Here is a 23,918-nt window from a genome sequence, read left to right as displayed (position 1 = left end):
GAGAGAGCTTTGGTTGGAGCGCTTCCGTAGGTGAAACTTTTCAGGATATTGTGAAATGTTTCGCGGGAGCACTCGAGAGCTTTGCATATTAGAGATGGTAGGGTTCTTTGGAATTTGAGGTAGTCATCTTTAATGTTTTTTTAAAGGTCCATTACCAGAGTTTTTTTTTTTTAAAAGGACCAATAAACTATTGTCTTTCATATGTTTATAGGACCTAATAAAAAAAAACTCTAGATTTATTCCTAATCCTATTCATTTTTTGCTTTTTCAGTGTTTTATTATTCGTGTTTCGAGTGTCATTTTTTTATTTTTTTCAGTGATTAGTGATAATTGTGTTGCTTGCATCAGTTGATTGTGGACGGTGGAGAAGCGCGCTAAACTTGCAGGATTATTCGTGTTTCGAACGTAATTTTCAGTGAGTGTAGTTTTTTGTGCTTTAATCAAGATTGGATTAATTGTTTTGTGATTATATAAAAAAAATCAAATCAAATCAAACCATCCACATTAACGACCCCCGGGTCTTTTGTGGTCTCTATTGCAAGTTTCTGCTCGAACCTAGGAGTCCGAAGGCTTGAATGGGGAGAGCACCCAAACCTCTTTCTACTCCAAGGAACCTTCCACCCCAGTGTTTGAACTAACGACCTTTGGATTGCGAGTCCAACCGCTGCCAGCGATTCCACCGGAGTAGGCTTGGTTTGGTGTGTTGTTTGTACTTATGGCATGGAGACGACGACTCCTACACCTGGAATGACTTAACGGCCTAACAACCAAGGCCGGGACCGACATTTTACTTCCTCATCCGATGGAAGGTTGGAGCAGATGGGAATCGAACCCAGAATCATCCGCTTACAAAGCGGACAGCGTAACCATTCGGCCACGCACTGCTGCTGTGATTATATAAGCCCTTCCTATATCATAGTTGCTCAGAAGGCACGGCGTCGGGTAAATTGTGCATTAATTTTTCGAATAATGTGTTAAATTTTTACGGTGAAGAACTCGTTTATCGAAAGACACACTGGCATTTTAGTTTGACAGTGTGAGTCCCGTGTAAAAAGTGACAGTTCGTCACTTTTTAGTTTGACTTTGTCAAACCAACGGGTTACAATCTAAAAAAGTGTCGAAAAAGTGACCAACCACCAGTGTTGCGTTCCTCACGCGCTCACCCGCTCGTGAGCGCTCACTTTTCGCTCATTCGTGAGGAGGAGTGCTGCGCGAGCTAGCTCGCGTTTGCCCGCGATCACGTTTGCTCCGATTTTTTCAGCTCACGTTTGCTCCACGCTCGCGCTCGCGCTCATTTTGGACGTATCGTTAATCATTTAACGTTTTTGAGAAAGTTGTTTTTTTTCAATTCTAGATGGATTTTTTGCTTAAGGCGCAGCAGGGCTGTGGAAATATCACTTTGTGAACACATTTTATGATATATGACCATATATCAACCATGTTTTTGAATAATAGGTTGGATTCGCAAGTGTCAAATCATTTTGGAGACATACAGTTGGATGTATAAATATTTTCGAATTAATAGGCCTTATTTTATTAAGGTAAGCAGAGAGGTGCGAGGGGAGGGGTATAGACGCCTAAATAAAAGGGCCTGTAAATCTTAGAAAAACTCACAACACAATGAATTGATTCAAGAGGATTTATGCTTTGGTAAGTTCGATTCAATGTGTATGTGCTTGGTTGATTATAATATAACATTAAACTGTTTTATGTACCTAATCAGTGTTTTGACTGCATTTCCAGAGTGCGGGTCAGAATGAGCTACCATTAAAAAAAGTTATTCCGTTTAATAAATCTTTCAGTGATTCAGTTATTAGAAATGGCTGATCATTTCTATTAAGTAAATCTTTATTTGGACAAACATTTTAGAAAATAGAGTAACATTGTTGAAGCAGTTCTATTTTTTAAAATAAGCCTCAAAATTGCTGAGGGTTGAAATAACCCTTTTGTCTCAAATAATATAAATTGTCAATATTTTCACCACGAAAAGGTTAACTCTACTTCCCCCAAGTAGATTTTATTCAACACTTCCGCAACCAAGCCTCTGAAAATATTCAATTATAAGTTATATATGATTTTTTGAACATGAATGATTGAAACTGTTTAAAAGGTTATTTAAAAAAATTAAAATATACAGAAATCGTCAATATTTTTTTGTACATAACAAACAATACAATGTAATTGGTCCAATATGGATTTGATGTGTATACAAATGTCTAGATTTTAAATACATAGAACGTAAATTTCAGTTCGCTGGCCAAATCCATTTCATTGCTTACTTTTGTTTGATGGACCACTTTCTTGTTTGTTTTTGCTGCCTGTGCTAGGATAGTTCTAGAAACTTCGTTTCAAACAGGCAGATGCTTCAACAGGAAAAAACAACTACCTACTTTGGCTCACCAGCTCACGTGAGCGAAAAACGCTCCGGTGACGTGAGCAAGCACGAGCTACCTGATAAAAACTCACGCTCCAGCTGGAGCGAGCGCGCCTTCCGTGAGCGCTCGCTCATTCGCAACCCTGCCAACCACCGGGGGTTGAGTGTATAACCTTATTTTATAGATTTACAAATTCGACACATTTTTATGTTTGGGTCATCCTCCGCCAACCTAAACAGCAGCCTTTGCAAAGTTTCAAAATGTAGATATTTTGAAAAATATGAATTTTGTTTTAAATGAGAAAATAACCGAAAAGTACATTAAATTTTCCATTAGATGAAATCTCGATTAAATTTTCAAAAGGCCCTATCTGCATAGGAAACCCATGAGGGATAGGTTGTTTTGAAAATTTAATCTAGAAATGTCCTATTTTTGAGTTAAATAAAGAAAAATGGCAGAGGTTTTGAATCTTATTTTGTTTTTTTTTTATGAAAAATACGTATTTTCAGAATTTTGAGTATCGTTAATCGTGAATGACATTAATAGAATGTAAATTTAATTTTGGAATATTTTACAACTTTGTAAGGTTTGTCTCAAAATTATTATTTTTAAACATTACTGGGTAGGCCACACAAGTACCATGCACTATTTTTGACAAAAAATGTTTCAAATAAAAAAACTCGTTGGGTTGAAAATTCTTATTTTGAATTCGAAGGGAGGGGACTTTGATAGCCAAATTTTTTCATGTTAAAATCAGTAAATTTCGTGTTTATGTCACAGGAACCATCACTAAGGTTGCTGCTATATATTATTTTTTTAAATATTTTATTTATTTAGTTTAGCTTATAAGCATTTTATTTTTAAAAAAACATAAAATGTAGGTAAAATTGTAAAAAAATAGTATTTAAGTAATGTTTATTATCAAAATCAAATCAAATTATTCGCTCTACAGCATTGCCTTGGCGTTCTCGATTGCGAGATTCCTACTCGACACTAGGTGTCCGAAGGCTTGATTGTTGAGGCAATTGCAAACCTCTTTTTACACCTTAGCTTCCATCCATCCCGGGATTCGAACTGACGACCTTTGGATTGTTAGTCCAACTGCCTACCAGCGACTCCACCGAGACAGGACCCAGGGAGACGACTCCTACACCTGGGCTGAGCTAACGACCTAACCTTTTTAGGTTAGTCCGGGGCCAACATTTACTTCCCGTCCGACGGAAGGCGTGATCAGGCAAATCTCGTCTCGAAAAATGCCACCGGGACCGTCTGGGATCGAACCCAGGCCGACTGGGTGAGAGGCAGCCACGCTTACCCCTACACCACGGTCCCGACAATGTTTATCATAAAAACGCTTTATATTATATTTTAAACTGAATTCGAAGCACGAATCAAAAGCTTTCACATTTTATAAGAATTTTTTTCTACTGAAAATGCCTGTAAACTTAATTTTTTGACAAAGAACTTTGTCCTAAGGTTTCTATACGTGGTGTCAATCCAATATTTTCGCGAAGCGAAAACGTTACGTGACGAATTCCCCTCTCTCGGCAAATTTCCCCTCTTGTTGGTGCACGCTGGTTGGTTGAACAAGAGATTGAGATTGATGTATCTAAAATCACCCCCACTTGCCCTCATAATTTTCGGATCGTCGAAGTGGCAAAAAGCGAATAAGGTGGTATGGGAGAATGGGTGCAAAGAGGCGGGACATACGTCCCCGATCTAAATTAACAAAACGCGGTTCGGTCGGCCCCGTAAATTCATTCTTTTGCTGGACGTCGACGAGAACACATCAAGAGCAGATGGCCTGGAGGCCCGGGAGCAGATGCCTGGAGGCAAGGACCAGCCACTGGCATGAGCGGGAGTCGATCATTGGAACTGGCCACCACCTGGAGTGGCCGGAGGCCTCGGGGATGTTCCGATGGGAGGACATTTGGCGAACCATAAGAGTTGGGGCAATAAGGGTATCAAACTTTATGGTTTTTGATACTGGACATTAAAAAGTTGCATTTGGCCATTATCTGAAGTTAAGCAGCTAAAATAAATAGCTGATTTCAGGCAGGAAGTAATATATCAGTTACTACGATGCATTTTTTTGTGCCGCTGCGAAAATCTGTTTCTGGAAATTTAGAATAACTATTTCGTAATCAATTAGAGCCCTAAAAAGGGCAGTTTTAATGTTTGCTGTTGAAATTTACTTTGCTGCCGCCGATTGCTTGCAACAGCCTTGCAAAAACATTTCCGCATCTTGGTAACTTTCGAGTGGTGAGGGAAAGTCGATTTGTCTTGTGTAATTGTAAGGGAATCATGGGGAAATTTGGATCGGACATTCTAATCAAACATTCTTGCAAAGATTTTTGTCATGTGTAACATAACCACCTGCACCATTTTTTATTGCGTTTCATAAACACATAAAGTATATAATTTACAAATTCATTTTATCTTTTTCTAGTGGAAAATTGACCAAAGAATCAAAAAATCCATTCTGTTTTCCGTTTTGAGCTCATTCTCATTGAGAAAATCACGACACTTTGAGAATATTTAAATTTTCCCATTCATCAACACTTTTATAATTAGAGTAAACTAACTTTTTAAACTTTTCAAAATATTATAACTACTTCGTCATGAATTACTTAGAACCCTTCTCTACCACGGTCAGAATGATTCCATACCATTCCGAATGTATTTATTTTTGAATGCATCATTTTACGGAATAATCTCACCCCGTCACCTGGGACCACCTTTTTCCGATTTCATATGAGTTGACAGAGAATTACCCAAATTCAATATTTTTTTTTATATTTACAAAAATTGATAAAAAAGAAATCCGTTTTTTTTTTTTTTTTTTTTTTTTTTTTTTTTTTTTTTTTTTTTTTTTTTTTTTTTTTTTTTTTTTTGCGGGTCGAGGTGGGATAGCCAGGATCAAGTCAGTCCAAGTCCGGTTGTGTAAAGGAACGGTAATGGTCGTGTCAATCACATGCGGATCGCTCGCACTCCATGGGAGCGGGGATTGAGGACATGATTGGGTAGGTTAAAATGAGATTGTGTTTGTGAGAGTATGTAATCGTGTAATGATGTAAATAAGCTAAATCGAAACTTCGTGCTCAATCGCCGCCCCCAATGTTCATTAAAAACCCCATTCGCACAAGCTTCGCAAAATCAGTGCTGTAGGTTTTAACTGTCGAGACTGTTAAAACCAACAGAACTGGCCCCAAGGAACTCGAGCGAACGGGGTACACTATCCACACACCAACGGACTTTTACTATATGACCCTTAACTGTTCCAACAAAGGCAAAATTATTAAAATAAATTCATATGTTGAGGTTTAAACTCAATCAGCAAAGGTAATTATTTAAAAATGCAAAGAAACACACCTCGGGCAAAAATTTCCCACATAAAAAAATCGGAACTTGTATAAAATGTTTTACAGTCCCCTGTCCTGTCACGTTCGTCAAAAGTCTTGTCAATTTTGCTGAAAATTAAAGTGGTTAGTGTTGCAGTTAATCGTATTGAACATGACCAGAAAAGGCAGGCCTGTAATACGATTATCATGCATGAGTACTTAGCTTTAAAGAGGACGACTCCGCAACCGCCGTTAGATGTCCTCGATCACCTTCGCCAGCATAAGTCGCAATTGGCCAATAACGAGTTTGTCCTGGTTGTCCTTTGACCAGCTCCGCCGTGGGTACCATCATATCGAAATCGGAGTTCCATTACGCTACACAACCCGGCCGCTAGGTACGCTCCAGTTGCTCCGAATTTTCCGATGACAGGAAGCATTCGGTCATTCGGTTCCGTCTGGATTTATTCTTCAAAACTGTGGCACTGTAAATATTCTTCAAATAAACCAGAGTCGTCGTCAATATATTTTTTTTTTATATTTACAAAAATTGATAAAAAAGAAATCCGTTTTTTATATTGAAAATTAAAAAAAGTTTTTTCTATCATTTCAAAAGCTTGCAAAAAAAAGAGTTGAATATTTTTCTATATTGATTTCTTTGTGTGAGGAGCTTCCACTTTGCTCTCCATCCGCATTAACTTTTTCTTATTCCTGTTTTTTTGTATTTCTGTTGCTTTACCTACCATCTGTCTCTTGTAGGTCCTTGTGAGAGGATCATCGATCAATCCTCACTAACGTACTATCTTTTAATTCTAGAGTTTTTTTTAATAGGGCCTATAAACATATGAAACACAATAGCGTATAATAGGTCCTTTAAAAAACTCTAGAATTTTTCTTTTTTTCACTGCCAGTCTTTGTGAGGGGATACTCAGCTCGATTTGCTCTGAACCTTTTCTCATCTATGATTTCCCCGTTTATTAGTAGTTAGAGCAAAGCCGGAGATCGGGAGCATCGCGAATCGGGGAGGGACAGTATGCTGTAGTGGCGGAGACCAGAAATATGTCACAAGGGGTTTATTGAATTGCACAATTCCAGAGTTTTTTTTTGAAAAGGTCCTATAAGCTATTGTTTTTCATATGTTTATAGGACCTAATCAAAAAAAGGTGCAGGTGGTTATGTTACACATGACCAGTATGACAAAGAACTTAGCAGAAAAGCTTTTAAAATAAAGCAATTTTGTTGAATTATGCGTCAGATAAAATCAAAACATTATTGGATTTATAATTTCGTTTAATTTCTCTTTAAGCTCCGTATTAAAAAACCATGATATCTCTATAATTCGATGTTTGTCCCCCAATCGGAACAATCGCGAGGTAGCGGACTCTCCAGATTGTTGCCACCTTTTACGAAATGGCCAGTATTGTAAACCATGAGTTGTGATACCCATATTGCCAAAACTCGTTGGTTCAAAAGATGTCTTCCTGGGAAAACTTTCCTTTAGGGCACCGGCCACTGCAGCTTTTGGCCAACTTTTTCTAAATTGCCATTTTCATTACCAATATCAAAAACCATGAAATTTGATACCAATATTGCCCAAAATCGTATGGTTCGGTAAATGTCCTACCGGGAAAACCTCCCTGAGGGCACCGGCCACTCCAGGTTGTGGCCAATACTGTCAAAATGGCCATTTTCATCACCAGTATCAAAATCCAAGAAGTTTGATACCCATATTGTCCCCTCTCGTATGGCCTTCCATCGGAACACCCCTGAGGAATCTGGCCACTCCGGGTCTTGTGGCCAGAATATTCCGGTAGCTCTCAATTATTCTGGCTGGCCTGCCTCCGCTTGGTCTGCTCCTAGCTCTGGGCTAGATGCTTTTCGGCCAACTGCTTCTGAACCTCCAGGTCTTCTGCTTCCAGGTCTAGTTTGTTGTTTACTCCTCGGCGTCCAACGATAGAATGATTTCCCAGGTTTGACCAAGCGGGCTTATATTGGCTTAGAATGGAGACGGATGTCCCGCCCCTTTGCGCCGGTTGTCCCATTCCTACGTCATTCGCTTTTTGATGCACTGGTGGGAATGGGAAGTCGTAAAGGCAGCATTTTTGCCAACGATTTTCATTCCATCGTCATCGTTCGAACCGACAACATCGTAGCAGCAGCAGCAGCGGAAAAAAATCAACGACTGGAGGAAATCAAGAGCAAGCTCCGAGAAGAAGAAACACGCCAGCGTGTGCGTGAAATTGCTGCCAAAACGACGTCGAAGGAGAAAAACAAGGCCTACTTGGATGGACGCTCGAGAAGATGGCCACAAAAATCAACTTCTGCTGCAATTTAACAAAATGGCGCTTTTCAGCGCCAACGAAAAATTCACGCAAGAGTTATTGTTTCAAATGATTCATGCACTGCTTTTGGTGCAGTTTAAAGCTTTTGACGCTTGGCGTTTAAATTAATTTAAATATTTCCACCAAAATTTTCATTTTAAAATAATTTAACGAATATTAGCAATTTTCGCTTGCAAGTGTCCACGGTCAATCGATCGCAATTGGCCTTGAACAAGCAAGCGCGTGCTTTGACCCACGCAAAAAATCTTTCCGCTCTCTGATTGGCTGTTTTGTTTTGCCGTGGAGTCGTGAAGGCAGCATTTTTGCCAACGATTTTCATTCCATCGTCATCGTTCGAACCAACAACATCGTAGCAGCAGCAGCAGCAGCAGCGGAAAAAAATCAACGACTGGACTGCCCATATTTGAAAATTCGGCTATTATGCCAAATCAAGTATTCCGAGAAAAACGCGTTTTAGTGTCTGTGACAAAATCTCCGTCAAGGCAATTTCCCATAAGAGTGGCATATTAGCCGTTTGGTTTTTCGCATCGGCAGCCAAGTCTAAGCACTATTTCAGTAAAATTCAAGTTCCAGAAGATGCGTTGGAACATCCTCTACCACCTGGTGCTAATATCTCGTTTTTGCCAAAAGTGGATATTAGCCGTTTTTTCAATGGTGGGCAGTGGAGGAAATCAAGAGCGAGCTCCGAGAAGAAGAAACACGCCAGCGTGTGCGTGAAATTGCTGCCAAAACGACGTCGAAGGAGAAAAACAAGGCCTACTTGGATGGACGCTCGAGAAGATGGCCACAAAAATCAACTTCTGCTGCAATTTAACAAAATGGCGCTTTTCAGCGCCAACGAAAAATTCACGAAAGAGTTATTGTTTCAAATGATTCATGCACTGCTTTTGGTGCAGTTTAAAGCTTTTGACGCTTGGCGTTTAAATTAATTTAAATATTTCCTCCAAAATTTTCATTTTAAAATAATTTAACGAATATTAGCAATTTTCGCTTGCAAGTGTCAACGGTCAATCGATCGCAGTTGGCCTTGAACAAGCAAGCGCGTGCTTTGACCCACGCAAAAAATCTTTCCGCTCTCTGATTGGCTGTTTTGTTTTGCCGTGGAGTCGTGAAGGCAGCATTTTTGCCAACGATTTTCATTCCATCGTCATCGTTCGAACCAACAACATCGTAGCAGCAGCAGCAGCAGCAGCAGCGGAAAAAAATCAACGACTGGAGGAAATCAAGAGCGAGCTCCGAGAAGAAGAAACACGCCAGCGTGTGCGTGAAATTGCTGCCAAAACGACGTCGAAGGAGAAAAACAAGGCCTACTTGGATGGACGCTCGAGAAGATGGCCACAAAAATCAACTTCTGCTGCAATTTAACAAAATGGCGCTTTTCAGCGCCAACGAAAAATTCACGAAAGAGTTATTGTTTCAAATGATTCATGCACTGCTTTTGGTGCAGTTTTAAAGCTTTTGACGCTTGGCGTTTAAATTAATTTCAATATTTCCTCCAAAATTTTCATTTTTAAAAAATTTAACGAATATTAACAATTTTCGCTTGCAAGTGTCAACGGTCAATCGATCGCAGTTGGCCTTGAACAAGCAAGCGCGTGCTTTGACCCACGCAAAAAATCTTTCCGCTCTCTGATTGGCTGTTTTGTTTTGCCGTGGAGTCGTGAAGGCAGCATTTTTGCCAACGATTTTCATTCCATCGTCATCGTCAACGATCGCAGTTGAGTCTTGAACAATTGCTCAAAATCATATGGTTCGGTAAATGTCCTCCCAGGAGAACCTCCCTAAGGGTACCGGCCACTCCAGGTTGTGGCCAATACTGTCAAAATGGTATTTTTCATAACCAGTATTTAAAAACATGAATTTTGATACCCATATTGCCAAAAATTGTATGGTTCGCTAAATGTCCTCCCGAGAAAACCTCCCTGAGAGCACCAGCCACTCCAGGTTGTGGCCAATACTGTCAAAATGGTCATTTTAATTACCAGTATTGAAAAACATGAATTTTGATACCCATATTGCCAAAAATCGTATGGTTCGGTAAATGACCTCCCGGGAGAACCTCCCTGAGGGCACCGGCCACTCCAGGTTGTGGCCAATACTGTCAAAATGGCCATTTTCATTACCAGTATTGAAAACCAGGAAGTTTGATACCCATATTGCCCAAAATCGTATGGTTCTGTTAATGTCCTCCCGGGAGAACCTCCCTGAGGGCACCGGCCACTCCAGGTTGTGGCCAATACTGTCAAAATGGCCATTTTCATCACCAGTATCAAAATCCAAGAAGTTTGATACCCATATTGTCCCCTCTCGTATGGCCTTCCATCGGAACACCCCTGAGGGTTCTGGCCACTCCGGGTCTTGTGGCCAGAATATTCCGGCTGGCCTGCCTCCGCTTGGGCTGCTCCTTGCTCCAGGCCAGCTGCTTTCGGCCAACTGCTTCTGGGCCTCCAGGCCATCTGCTTCCAGGTCCAGGTTCTTGTTTACTCCTCGGCGTCCAACGATAGAATGATTTCCCTGGGCTGATCGAGCGGGGTTTATATTGGCTCGAAAATTCCACGCAACAGTGCCTTGTTGCGTTGCAGACCCCTTCCCAGTACCAAGCATGCAACATTTTCGTAACGCGCGACATTTTTCGTTTTTCTGGATTGACACCTCACCAGAATAGAGCCCTTAGGACAAAGTTCTTTGTCAAAATGTCGAGAATTGATTGTCTTATTACTACATCGAATATATGAACAACAATCCCTGCGAAAAGACGTTTCGGATACGTTTCAGCCAACAAAATAAAGTGCGACGGATGTTCACCCAATGTTACTTGCGTGTAAATAATGTTTATTCATTTAGATGTTTAAAGTGTAATTTCAAGGTTCATTTATCGTTTCACTATTCCGAAAGTCTGCTGCTTTTATAATTTATTGTTGAAACTGTTTCCTTTTTATTTCCCTCTTGCTTCACAGAATATAGGCATTTGTATGCCTTTTTATTCATGTTTATTTATGTTGCTTTAATTGTCAAATTGATAAAACTAAAAAAAATGAGTTAATCAATTGCCATTACTCTACCCTAACTGTCTGTCCGTTATTTTAGTCTATTTACAATGATCGTGTCACTTTACACCCTTTTTGTCAAAGGCATTTATTCTCTCTCGCACGCGCACTCGCGCTAAATTCTCTCTCACTATTCTGCTCTACTGTTTTTTTTTTTTTTATTATTATTATTTCTATACAATCTAACAGGCATTGCCCGGAATCCGTATCTCAGCGTGTTTCTTTTTTTATTTTTCTTCATTTTTCATAAGATTTCTCCACCTCCTTCCTTTCATTTTTTTTTTCTTTTTTTGCATAACGTGTTCTGAGCCACTAGGCAAGGGTTATTTTCTTTTGTTTTATTACACTCATATATTCACTTAGATCGCGCCTCTTCTAATGTCCAGTGTGTTTCTGTGTGGCTTTTTGCTATTTATTCTGCTTGTGTTACTATGTGTTGGGTGAGTTTTAAAAACTTTTACTCCGTTTTACGCAACTTTACTTGTGTATTAATAAATAATTACTATTTTTAATTACAAGTAACAAGCAGTTTCTCAAAACGAAAAGAAAAAAAAATGATGCTGGATCATTTGCCATCGGTCGGTGCGTCATTACCACGTAATTGTTTAAGACTAACTCTTCGTACAGTTTCGTTTGGAAAATCAAACTCTTCTAAGGGTGTATTTTGTTTAAAACGACCTTCATTTTTTTGTTTTGTTTTTTTTTCTAGCTTTTTTTTTTCTTCTCTCTCATGCATATGTGTACTCTATACTTGTCTTAGTAATTTGCCCGAAAGTGGTTTCTGTTTAGTAGCGTACTATTTGTTTTTAGAATCGAGAGGAACGCCCGAAAAGAGAGGGAAAGCCTGCTAGAGCTGGAACAATGCATAAAAACCCGAAATTTGAAAGAGCCAGTCATAATTTCAATTTCTTTTTTTTTTCCTTCAAAGCATTGTATCTCCAAAATAACTCTATGAATCATGCTCAAACCAAGATTAGCTCCTAGGGGACATTTCAAGAAATCGAGTTGTACATCGGGTTTACCGGAAATCCTCCTAAAGCGGTCAAAAGGTCAAAACAAACAAGAAATTCAAGAAATACTCAAAATTTAATAAATTTAAGAAATACAAAAAATTCCAGAATTCCCAATTCCAAATCACAAAAAAAAACAAAAATCGAAAAATTCAAGAAATTTACGAAATTTAAGAAATTTAAAATAACATCAAATATAAGAAATTTACAAAATAAGAAAAAAAATATAAAATTTTAGAAATTTAAGAAATTAATAAAATTTTACGAATTTGAGAAATTTATAAAATTAGCAAATTTCAAGATATCCAAGAAATTAAAAGAAAAAAGAAATTCAAGAAATTCAAAAAGGTCAAACAATAAAAAAACATTGAACTTCAAAAAAAAAATCCCAAAAAATTCAAAAATTTAAGGAATTTAAAAAAAAATAGGAAAATTAAGAAATTCAAAAAAATGCGAAATTCGAGGAATACAAAAAAATTTCTAAACTTATGAAATTTAAGAAAATAAAAAAAAAATGGGAAATTCACAAATTTACAAATTTTGAAAAATCCAAATTCAAAAAATCCAAAAATAAAAAAAATAGTAAATTTAACGGTGCACATCAACCATAGCTTTTACACCAAGATTTTTGTTACATACATTTTAGTATCTTCAAAACTACGGGAACTATCGATATAATTCTCGATTCATCCCCTAAAGTACAGTCAGATTTTTGCAGGATTGGGTCCGTAAGTTTGACAATTCTGGTTATAAGAAGACTACAACTTCCTTGGTTGCTGTGCACCCTTAAGAAAATGAAAAAAACGAGAAATTTTTAAAAAATTACAAAAAAAATAATTTCAAGAAATTTACGAAATTGGGAAAATCAAGAAATTTGAGAAATTCGAGAAATTTTCAAAATTCGAGAAATTCACAAAATTTAAGACGTTCAAAAAATTAAAGGAATTCAAGAAATTTCAGAAATTTTGAAAAATCAGGAAATACACAAAATTTAGCTATTCAAAAAAATTAACAAACATAAAAAATTTCAAAAAAAATCAATAGTTTAAGAAATTCATAAAATTCGAAAAATTCAAGAAATTTAATAAATTTAAGAAAATCAAAAAAATTGAAAATTTCAAAAATATAAAAAAAAACAATATTTTAAAAAAAAGAGCTTTCAGAAATTAAAAAAAACTTTTAAAAAGCTAAAAAAATAAGGAATTGAAAAAATATGTTTTTTGCATTCAAGAAAGTTGAGATTTTAAGAAATTTAACAAAATCTAAGAAATTCACTTAAATCAAGAAATATGAAAATCTTGAAAAAAACACAGAAAAAAAATTAAAAACCCAAAATTATTAATTCAAGAAATTTACGAAATTTAAGAATTGAAAAAATTAAAAAGTACAAGACAATAACAAAATTACAAAAAATGAAATCCAAAATAATTAATAATTTACAAATTCAAGACACTTAAGAAATTTAAAAAAAATATCAAGAAATGCATTTAAAAAATCAAGAAATTTGAGAAATTAAGAAAAATTTAAAAATTACAAGAAATTCGAGAAATTTGAAAAATTCAAGAGTTTAAAGAAATTCGAGCCATTCCTCCTTAAATAGAACCTCCTCGGGGAAACCCGGCAATAGTCCAGTCAACTTTAACACGCAGAAAAATAAGGCATATTTGAATCAACAAAACGTTTTGTTGATTCGAAAACCAAGATTTTTGTTGAATCAACGCTAAACGTCAAAGCAACTTTTTCAAAACAACAAAAGATTTTTGTGGAATTGAGAAAATCAAGGTTTATTTCAACGCAAAATCGGCGTTGATTATATTCAACAAAATTTTGGTTGAATCAAGCCTCGTACAGGCTGATTCTACAAAATATTTTTCTGCGTGAAATGTCCATAATCATTTTCGGTTCTGTTGAACAATTGGAGCCTAACATTTCAAAAAGGGCACATAACTTTTGTAAACAATTGTGTGCCCCTTTCACTCAAATGACAGTTTACATAAGGTGTGAAAGGGACACACTCTTGCCTAAAAAAGTTATGTGCCCTAATGAAATGGCAAGCACGAGCTTTGGAAAAATCACAACTTGAAAAAGGGTACAGGTGGGTATGTTTTAGACATGACCAGAATGACAAAACATTTGAAATTTGAATTGTGGCCGATTCTGCCAAATTTTAAATGTCCCCCCCTTCGGAACATCTCGGAGGGTTCCCGGCCATTTCGGATTGAGGCCATTTCAGTGAAGATTAAATCCGTAAATATATTATAATGGTTAGAAAATCTACGAATTTTGTACAGGCAATTCCATAGAACCGGCATTTTTGCTCTTAACCAGCCGAGCAGACTTTCTCTCTTCATTCCAACGTGAAATCACTGCGTTCATTTTCGTAAATATTCCATCGATAAACTTTATTGTTTGCTTGGTTGAGTGTGTGTGTAGATGTGTGTTAGGGTGTTTCTAGCGGTTAGTTGTATATAATCAATAATAATAATAATTTATCTACAATATTCGAGCTCGCCATCCTTGGCGAGCCCGTGGCGCCCTTTTCGATCTTCAACACATTTCAGTTCAGTGCATCCGTCGTCAACAAGGTAAAACGGGCAAAAGAGGCCGTGTTCCAAGAAGGTTGCGTTTGGAACCTTCCACAAACTCTCGTAACGATATGATTAGATTAGTATAGCTTACACATAGACACGTGCCGGTCGGGCGCGGCTTTATTCGACCTCCTGCTTCTGCAGGTTGATGAGCGCGCCGACGATCACGACGACGTCGTCGAGCAGCTCGAGCGTTTTGCCGTCCACGCAGGACGTGGGCGAGAGGATGAGGTGGGCCTGGAAGCTCTCCAGCACACTCTCGATGTAGTTTTTCAGCTTGAACGTCCGGCTTTTGCTGATCTTTTCCGAGACGATCTCCTCGAAGTTGTCGTCGTCGTTGTTGGTGGTGAGGGTGCGTTCCAGGTCGGAGTCGGAGCCGGCGGCGGCGCCGTTGTTGTTCTCGTGGTCGTGGTCGTTGCCGTTGGTGAGGCGGTCCTCGAAGTTGTGGAAGTTTTTGCCGGCGATCAGGTTGGTGTTGGTTTTGAACTTGGTGAGGAAGCCGGACTGGGCGAGGACGGCCTCGTCGTCGGTTTGGATGCCGAAGCCTCGGGACACGAAGCAGACGCACCCGTCCAGGGTGGACGCGACCAGGTACTTGAGCTTGTGGCACTGGTCGAGCTCGCAGTACGAGGATTCCGTTTGGGCTTGGGACAGGTGTTTGACGGCGTTTTGCCGCACCTTGATGACCAGGTAGTTCAGGATGAGATGGATCTTGTTGAAGTGCTGCCGCAGGTTGATCGGGACGTTCAGCTTCATCGTGATATCGTCCGGCCAGACGATGAAATTTCGCAAACAGTCGGCTATTTTAGGCACACTCGTACGGAACAGAATCTCCACCTCGCTGTCGGTGAGACCGAAGACGGCCGCTAACCGGGCGTACTGTTCGTTTAGTTTGATTTTCCGCAACGTCAGGATGATGTCCCGCTGGTTCAGCTCGAAGCTCTGCGCGAGCGAGTTCACCAGGAAGATCCGGTTGCGTCGCAGGCCGAGAAATAGCGTCGGAAACTCGTGCACCATCTGCAGCTTGGCCTTGGTGGACGTGTTGTTGGCGGCCGGCGCTTTTCCGGGCACTTTTCGCTTCACCTTCTTCCGACCCATGCTGTCGTCGTCGGCATCGTCCGCGCTGGTGGCCATCAGGATCGTCGTGGTCGCTCCCCTCGCCGCCTTCAACGTGCTCGCGTCTAACCGCTGTGTCGTCGCCGGCGTAACCTCCATCTCCTCCTCCTCCACTACCGCCGTCTGGTCCATCTCCGTCTCGGACTCGGTCGCGGACGTGTCTAGCTCCTCCTCCTCCTCGGTAGCGCCGCCCTCACCGGGAACGGACTCGGCGCGGAGGCGCTTCGCCAGCGGTTCCGACTGGGCTTGCTGCAGCTGGAGCAGCTGCTCGGGTGTGATTTTCTTCTTCAGACTGATCTGTTGCTGCGACTTGGACGCCAGCTGGGACGAAGTCTGCTCCGTCGATACTGCGGTTGCTGCTGCTGCTGCTGTTCCGGATCGTGTCTTGCCTTTCTCTGGTGGGCTACTGTAGTTGTGAAATTTCATAATATCGGCCTAAAACGGGAAAGAGCACGTTAGAAGATTGCTTTCGCTGGGAGACTTTGGAAGTGTGAGGATCCGGAACAAATAAAAACGGAAGGAGATGATAAGGTTTTGTGCCAAATTTTGAGCGATTTTCGAACGGCGCGCGCAGCAGGTCGAGTTAGTCCAGGTTAGGTTGAATTTTGAGGACCCCAATCTTTGGTGTTTTTGTGTGATGGGTGATGAAGATGTGTTGTGATATGTGGTTCGTGCAACGGTGAAGGAAACGTAAAAAAAACACACGCGCTAGCGAGACAGAGAAGGTGTCAGTCACAAGCACACAACCCTGGGTATGCACCTTCGGATTCTTTTCTGCCTTCATCTGTACCGACGTTGGTCATCTGGTGTGACACGACGCGCGGGAAAATAAACTTCTGCGGCGGCGGCTGCTGCTGCTGCTGTTACTCGAGTGCGCTCTCTCAACCACTTTCGCCACCAACCAACGCTAAACTAATTATACGAACGAATGTTCAATCAGCACCAGAGTACCAACTCGGGCATCACGATCATCCCCGCACACACACACACACACTCACAAAAAAAAGACAAACAAAGACGATAACAAAGATTACTCTCTCCCAACTGTGAGTATGCAAAGTGTGAATCAAACGCGCAGTTTCGCAGTGCACTCCTCAACTAGCTCAAACTTCTGGTTCACCTACGACGACGACCTTATCAAACGCGCAGAATTCACGCAACGCTACGCACACCACACGCCTGGTCGCACAACCCTTCCACCTGACGTCGATGACGAAACGCTAAACTCCGTACTTGGTTGAGCTGGGCTGACGCCGTTGATGGGGTTGAGTTCGTAGCGGAGAAATCAACACGACGCGCGCGCTGTGCTACTAGACTGTTCAATGACTATGGGGACTACAGCCAGGTTCTCCTACTTCAATCGTGTATGAACGAACTGAGTGGCGGCGGCGGCTAGTAAGCAGACCAGAGCGAAATCGCGCGCGCGCTCGCGCGGCTAGATATTGAGGGAGATATCAGGCAACAAGTACCAGTAGTTGAATGCGTGAACTGACGCATAGAAGAAAGAAGAAAGTCACGAAATGTTCAAGAAATTGTTTATATTTAGGTTTTTTAAGAATTAAAACCGACCTGACCCTAAAGTTGATCCTCACGAGTTATTAACAATGCGATTAAAAGAAATCGACGTATATAGTACTAAAATTTTCAGTTTTTTTCAATATATTTTTTTTGAAAATGTTATTACAAAATTACAAAACAAGAAATGTTTTAAATCCCTGACTTAAACTGACTTTTTCCTGATTTTGGCAAATTCTGGACTTTTTCCCGACTTTACAGACCAAAGTGGCCACCTCGCATTTTGCATCTTTGGTTTCCCCATGCAAGTGCTTTACTCGAAAATTCGAATCTTGAGAAGGATTTTTTTATCGATTTGGTGACTTTTCCGAAAAAAATAGTACAAAAAAATATATACTCGGTTTAAAGAAATTTTACACCGATCGTTTTTTTATTATTTATTTTTGATATTTATAAATAAATCAAATGTAACGGTCGTTTTTTATCACGGGATGTTTTTTTTTTGTTAAAAATTGTGTTTTTTTGAAAGTTTAGAAAAAAAAAACAGTCACAAAAATAATATTAGGCTGGTAATTTTTTTTTTAAAGTTCAGTTCAAAATTGTTCAAAAAAAATCAGGGATTAAAAATTTATTTCATTTTTATGGAATGTCAAGTGCAATCAGCTGTAACGAATTTAAAATGCATTCCCCTGCGTTTAGAATCTCTTCAGCATTTTCAGGTTAGTTCAAAAATCTCTTGAATTTTCGGGAATTATCGATGTACAGTACCGCAAAGTTTTTTTTTTTTTTTTTTGCTAGATGTTTTGTTTTTGTCAAATCATACATTTTTGAAAACAAGTAGGGGAAAGTGGGACAAGTGTAACAAGCTAAGGAAATGCTTGTTATAACCCATTAAAAACGTTCAAAAATCTGTAGGATTTATTGGAATCATCTTATTCCAGGTCTTGACTGAGATTTTGATAGAACAAGTATTTTAAAAAAATCTGTTTTTTAATGTGAAAATTGATTTTAATTTTTTTTTATTTTTCTTACGTTCTACTCAACAAGTTGGGCAAGACGAACAACCCGTTGGGGCAAGAGGAACAATGCATGAAAAAACATGCTAATTTACTAACAATTGAACTATTATCACTTAGATACATCAGATTAGGATGTATTTGAAACGTTTCTTTCATTTTTAGACTAAAAAATAATATTTTACTAAAAATTTGATCGTTTTTACGAAAAAAATATTACTTAGATAATAAATAGTAAATTTTCATGATATTATTATATAGTGTATGGATTTTTTTTTAAACAATTGATTATCAGTTTTTGAGAACTTTTATGTATTTTTTTCACAATAAAATATGTTGCTGCAGCCATTCGTATTATTTTCCATACTAAAAATCCATATGGTACACTTGCCCCACCTAAACAAGATTTTTTAAAAACTCTCTGCAAAAATAACCAAAACATAAATCATACTTTATAAAACGTGCAAGTCATTGGTAGGGACACTACTGATCTAGGAAAAATAGCATTTTGATAAAATGAGCCTTAAAACGAACCCTAAGCCTTATTTTGTACTTTCCAAATATTATAAGGAAACAAAGGGTTTGAAAAAAACATCATTCAATATTATGCCCGGTGGCGTTTACGTCGTTTTGGTGGTTATGTGGTAGTAGAATCAGCTAATTGCATTGCTAGCAACAATTCCTCATACTGGAAATAATCAAAATTATAAAAATTACGACCTTACTAGCGATTGTTCCTCTTGCCCCATATGGTCGTCTTGCCCCACCTTTCCCTAATTGAGCAGTTCTCTACGAAATCGGTCTTTTTTTTAGAATTTTATTTTTTTGTATTTTTTAATCCGAATGAAAATTTTTTGGTGCCTTCGGTTTGCCCAAAGAAGCCATTTAGCATCATTAGTTTGTCCATATAATTTTCCATACAAATTTGGCAGCTGTTCATACAAAAATGATATATGAAAATTCAAAAATCTGTATCTTTTGATAGAATTTTTTAATCGATTTGGTGTTTTCGGCAAAGGTATGGTATGGATGAGGACTACACTGAAAAAAATTATACACGGTAAAAAAATTGATGTTTTTTAATTTTACTTTTTGTCACTAAAAAATGATTTGCAAAAAACATCATTTTTTTCATTTTCTGATATGTTTTAGGGGACATAAAATGCTAACTTTTCAGAAAAAATCCAGAATGGGCAAAAAATCTTCGACCAAGTTATGAATTTTTGAGTCAATACTGATTTTTTTCAAAAAATCGAAATACTGGTCGCAAACATTTTTCAACTTTATTTTTTCATGCCCACCTTTGAAAAAAATATTTTTGGAAAGCTGAGAAATTTATCAATATTTTTCATTTTTGAACTTTGTTGAAACAACCCTTAGTTGATGAGATATTGCCATGCAAATGTTTAAAAACAGGAAAATTGATGTTTTCTAAGTCTCACCCAAACAACTCACCATTTTCTAACGTCGATATCTCAGCAACTAATTTCCGATTTACGATTTAAAATATGAAACATTCGCGAAATTTTCCGATCTTTTCGAAAAAAATGTTTTCGGTTTTTTTGAATCAATACCAACATTTCAAAAGGGCCAAACATTGAATATTACGCCCTTTTAAAACGTTTATCTTGGTTTAAAAATTTTGAAAATATTTTTTTCGAAAAGACTGGAAAATTTCACCAATGTTTCATATTTCAACATTGAAAATCGGACCATTAGTTGGTAAGATATCGACATTAGAATAAAGTGGATTGTTTGGGTGAGACTTAGAAAACATCAATTTTCCTGTTTTTAAGTCTTTGCATGGCAATATCTCAGCAACTACTCGTCGTATCAACAAAGTTCAAAAATGAAAATATAGAGAATTTTCTCAGCTTTCTAATTCTAATTTTAAAAAATGAAAAACTGAAACTATTTTCAAAAAAAGTTACGTAAAAATGGCTATAACTTGAAAACGATGCACTTTATCAAAATTTTACTGAAATACATTTTGATTGCAAATTCAAATTTACATCGAAAAAAAAGTTGATAATTTTTGCAACCAGTATTTAGATTTTTGAAAAAATCAGTATTGATTCAAAAATTCATAATTCATATCACAAAATGAAAAAAAAAAATATCAAAATAGTGTTTTAGTTACAAAAAGTGTCAGTCTAGTCCTTATCCATACCTACAACTTTGCCGAAGACACCAAATCGATCAAAAAATCCTTCAAAAGATACAGATTTTTGAATATTTATATATCATTTTTGTATGGACAGCTGCCAAATTTGTATGGAAAAGTATATGGAAAAACTAATGATTATGCAAAATGGCTTCTTTGGGCATACCGAAGGCACCAAAAAAGTTTCAGCCGGATTAAAAAATACAAAAAAATCGAATGACCGAAATCTCAGAGAATTGCTCAATATGCATTTTAAAACACTTTTTTCATTCAAATGTTGAGACTGTGGTTTGTTATGTCAATTTTTATATTAATATATAACGTTAAAAAATAATTTTTAATTATTCAGCTATCTTTCAGATTTTTGTTTTTTTTTTTTTTTGGTGGAGCTAGGGAATTTTCCAATTTTAAGATTAAAATTAATTATTTGCATATTATTTACAGTATATTTTTCTTTTATTGGCTTCTGTTATTCAAACAACTATAATCCGAACAAAACAAGACATTTAAAAGATAAAATTATTTCGTTTAGAAATTTGTTATCATTTTCTGAAATTGTATAAGGAAATTATAACTTTTCAATTTCCTCCCCGGCGTTATTCAGGTCAACGAAGCAATTCCTAAGCCACATACATTTGAATGAGCTCAAGTGGCATTTCGCGCTCTCTCGCTCCCTCTCTCATTCTCCGTTGTTTTTGCAACGTGCAAATGAATCACGCGGTACAAGAATGAAAAAAAACCCTCTGATATTGCTGCTATCACGCAACCTTCTCTTGAGTTCCAGCGACGATGACGACAGCGGGCAGTCGACGAGGCCGGGCATGACTAAGAAGTTCAACCATTTGGCGCAATTCACTCGACTTAAACCGTGCGCGCGCGCTGAGAATAATTTATGCTAATCGTCAATCTTTATTCGACACGATTAGATTCATTGTGCGATTGATAGTGGTGGCGACGTGTGGCATTCTTTTAGTTTGGTGCTGATAACGGGTTCGCGCAATTTATTTTATTCAAAATACTCAATAACTAAAGTTAAATAACTGAAGTTATAGTCTTAACCAGTACATCCCCTCAAACAGGACACGGTTCAAGAAAACCCACAATTAAAATTAACCTTAACATTCCTCCCAAGATTCCACCACTTTACAAGTAAGAATCTCGCAGCGAAGCGTTGCCACAGAAAATAACCAAAAGTGGAGACAAACCGGGCTTGCAATGGATATCAGCTCAATGTGCACAGACCCTTAACAGAACGAGATGCTCTTGGCGCAGCTATTCTGTACTGCAGCGAATCGACAGTTGTGACGATACTTAACCACGAACTAGTCGCATAACAGAGGTTGTCTTGTTTTCATTTTATGGAAACTTGCACTATGCATTGAACTGATAAAACATAAAATTAAAATGATGATTAAATTTGTTTTATATATTTTAAAAGAACAAAAAATTACACAAAATTTCATTAGAGCAATTCCAGCCAAAACAGGATTTTTTTAATGTACTTTTTTCTTGACCCTCTCCGTTTTCAGTAAAACTTTGTAGACATGTTATCTGAGCGGCCGTGGCTGACTGGTTACGGTGTTCGCTTTGTAAGCGAATAGTCCTGGGTTCGATTCCCATCTGCTCCCAACGAGAAATCAAAGGACATATAAATCTTGAAACTCTGAAACATGAACGAAAAATCAAAGTCGCTCGAGTCGGGGTTCGATCCCCCGTCCTTTGGATTGGTAAGCAAAAATGCTAACCACTAGGCCATCGCGACTTGGTAGGCTATGATTGGAATTAGGAATACTGTTACTGTTACTATATACGCGCTGGGTCCTTGTCCATTTGACAAGGGTTCGGAAGTTCTAAATAACGTTTGAATCCGATTGATGCAAACGTTCTTCAGGGCGGGGCTTATCGATAAAGCTGAAGTACCTCGCGCTCGGCTAGCCAGCGCAGAAATGGGTCACCGAAGCTCGGCAGAGCTAACACCATCCAAATGCCTATGCGAGTTATTTGCATGTATAGAATGTAGATCCAAAAAAAAAATACATGGAAACAACTCAATTTGTAAGAAGCGACCGCGTGGTCCCGTTTGGTTGGTTGCACACACACACACACAACTTTGTAGACATGTTATCCTACGCTTATGTAAGCCATTTTTGTGTATATGGAGCCAGTTTCACTCGATAATGACATTAGAGAAGGGCGTAGGTGTTTTAAATATTTTTAATTCGTAATTTAAATATTTCTGTTTCTCAAAGCCGTAGGAAATTTGGCGGGCTTTTCGAAAAAAATACACTGAAAAAAATACACGACACTTTTATGAGTTTTATTTTAATTTAAAAACTTTAAGGTCAAATCTGACGGTGAGCCCACGATTTTTTTTTGTACAATTTTTTTGTGAAAATAGCCTGATATGTTACAAAAAGACTCACGAAACATGCAGAATGGAGCAACTCACCTTAAAAAATACAAAAATCATTTAGGGGAAGGTGGGGCAAGACGACCATATGGGGCAAGAGGAACAATCGCTCCTACGGCCGTAATTTGTACAATTTTGATTATTTCCAGTATGAGGAATTGTTGCTAGCAATGCAATTAGCTGATTCTACTACCACATAACCGCCAAAATGACGTAAACGCCACGGGGCATAAGATTTAATGAAGTTTTTTTCGAAACCTTTGTTTTCTTATAATATTTGGAAAGTACAAAATAAGGCTTAGGGTTCGTTTTAAGGCTCATTTTATCAAAATGCTATTTTTCCTAGATCAGTAGTGTCCAGGGATGGTATTTTCTCATTTCCTCGCCGATGGCCGAGGGCTTTTAGATATCGTCCCTCGCTCAAATCATCAAATTTTCGGCGTTCTCCCAAAACTGCATCAAGAGAGCGAAGCGAAAACGACGCCGATGAAATAGCGAGCAACGAACATACCGATGCGTAAGACGGAAAAAAATCTCTCACACAGTCAGTCCCCTCGCTCAAAAAGCAAGAGAAAGAGCAATCGTGAAATTCTCTCGCCCGTAAGCCCTGTAGAAATGAGTTCATTTGTGTGCGTGAGCTCCAGTGTATGTATACAGCAATTTCGTGTGCGTGTCTCTCCGGTTGGAACGATAGTTCCATCGGAGCCAGCGAGAGAGTATTTCTCGTCGATGTGATGGGCTTTCGATATTCGCGACAGCAAGTCGACCATCACTCGGCTGCGAAAGAGAAGAGAAGTTTTAAGAGACGAGGAACGCACCGAAATATGCATCAATGATAGTGCGATGGTGATGGTTTACCTACCCTGGTAGTGTCCCTACAAATGACATGCACCTATTACAAAGTATGATTTAACTTTTGGTTATTTTTGTTGAGAGCTTTTAAAAAATCTTGTTCAGGTGGGGCAAGTGTACCATATGGATTTTTAGTATGGAAAAA

General features: G+C 38.3%; 1 protein-coding gene across 4 annotated transcripts in view; it reads right to left on the bottom strand.

Moving 5' to 3' along the window:
* Positions 1-13,681: 13,681 nt before the first annotated feature.
* LOC120416973 (uncharacterized) overlaps positions 13,682-23,918 on the bottom strand; it is a 28,147-nt gene continuing 17,910 nt past the window's right edge. For 2 of the 4 annotated variants that reach the window (XM_039578896.2, XM_052710136.1), the window contains exon 2: positions 13,682-16,251. In XM_039578896.2, coding sequence (XP_039434830.1) covers positions 14,821-16,242 — 1,422 coding nt within the window. In that variant the 5' untranslated portion in view covers positions 16,243-16,251 and the 3' untranslated portion in view covers positions 13,682-14,820. Of the gene's footprint in view, positions 16,252-16,576; positions 16,729-23,918 lie in introns of all 4 variants that reach the window. The other 2 variants (XM_039578894.2, XM_039578895.2) reach the window with 2 other exon arrangements.

The sequence above is a fragment of the Culex pipiens genome, chromosome 3 (genome assembly GCF_016801865.2).
Source record: "Culex pipiens pallens isolate TS chromosome 3, TS_CPP_V2, whole genome shotgun sequence".
Taxonomy (NCBI): domain Eukaryota; kingdom Metazoa; phylum Arthropoda; class Insecta; order Diptera; family Culicidae; genus Culex; species Culex pipiens.
This window is presented reverse-complemented; position numbering and strand designations above follow the sequence as displayed.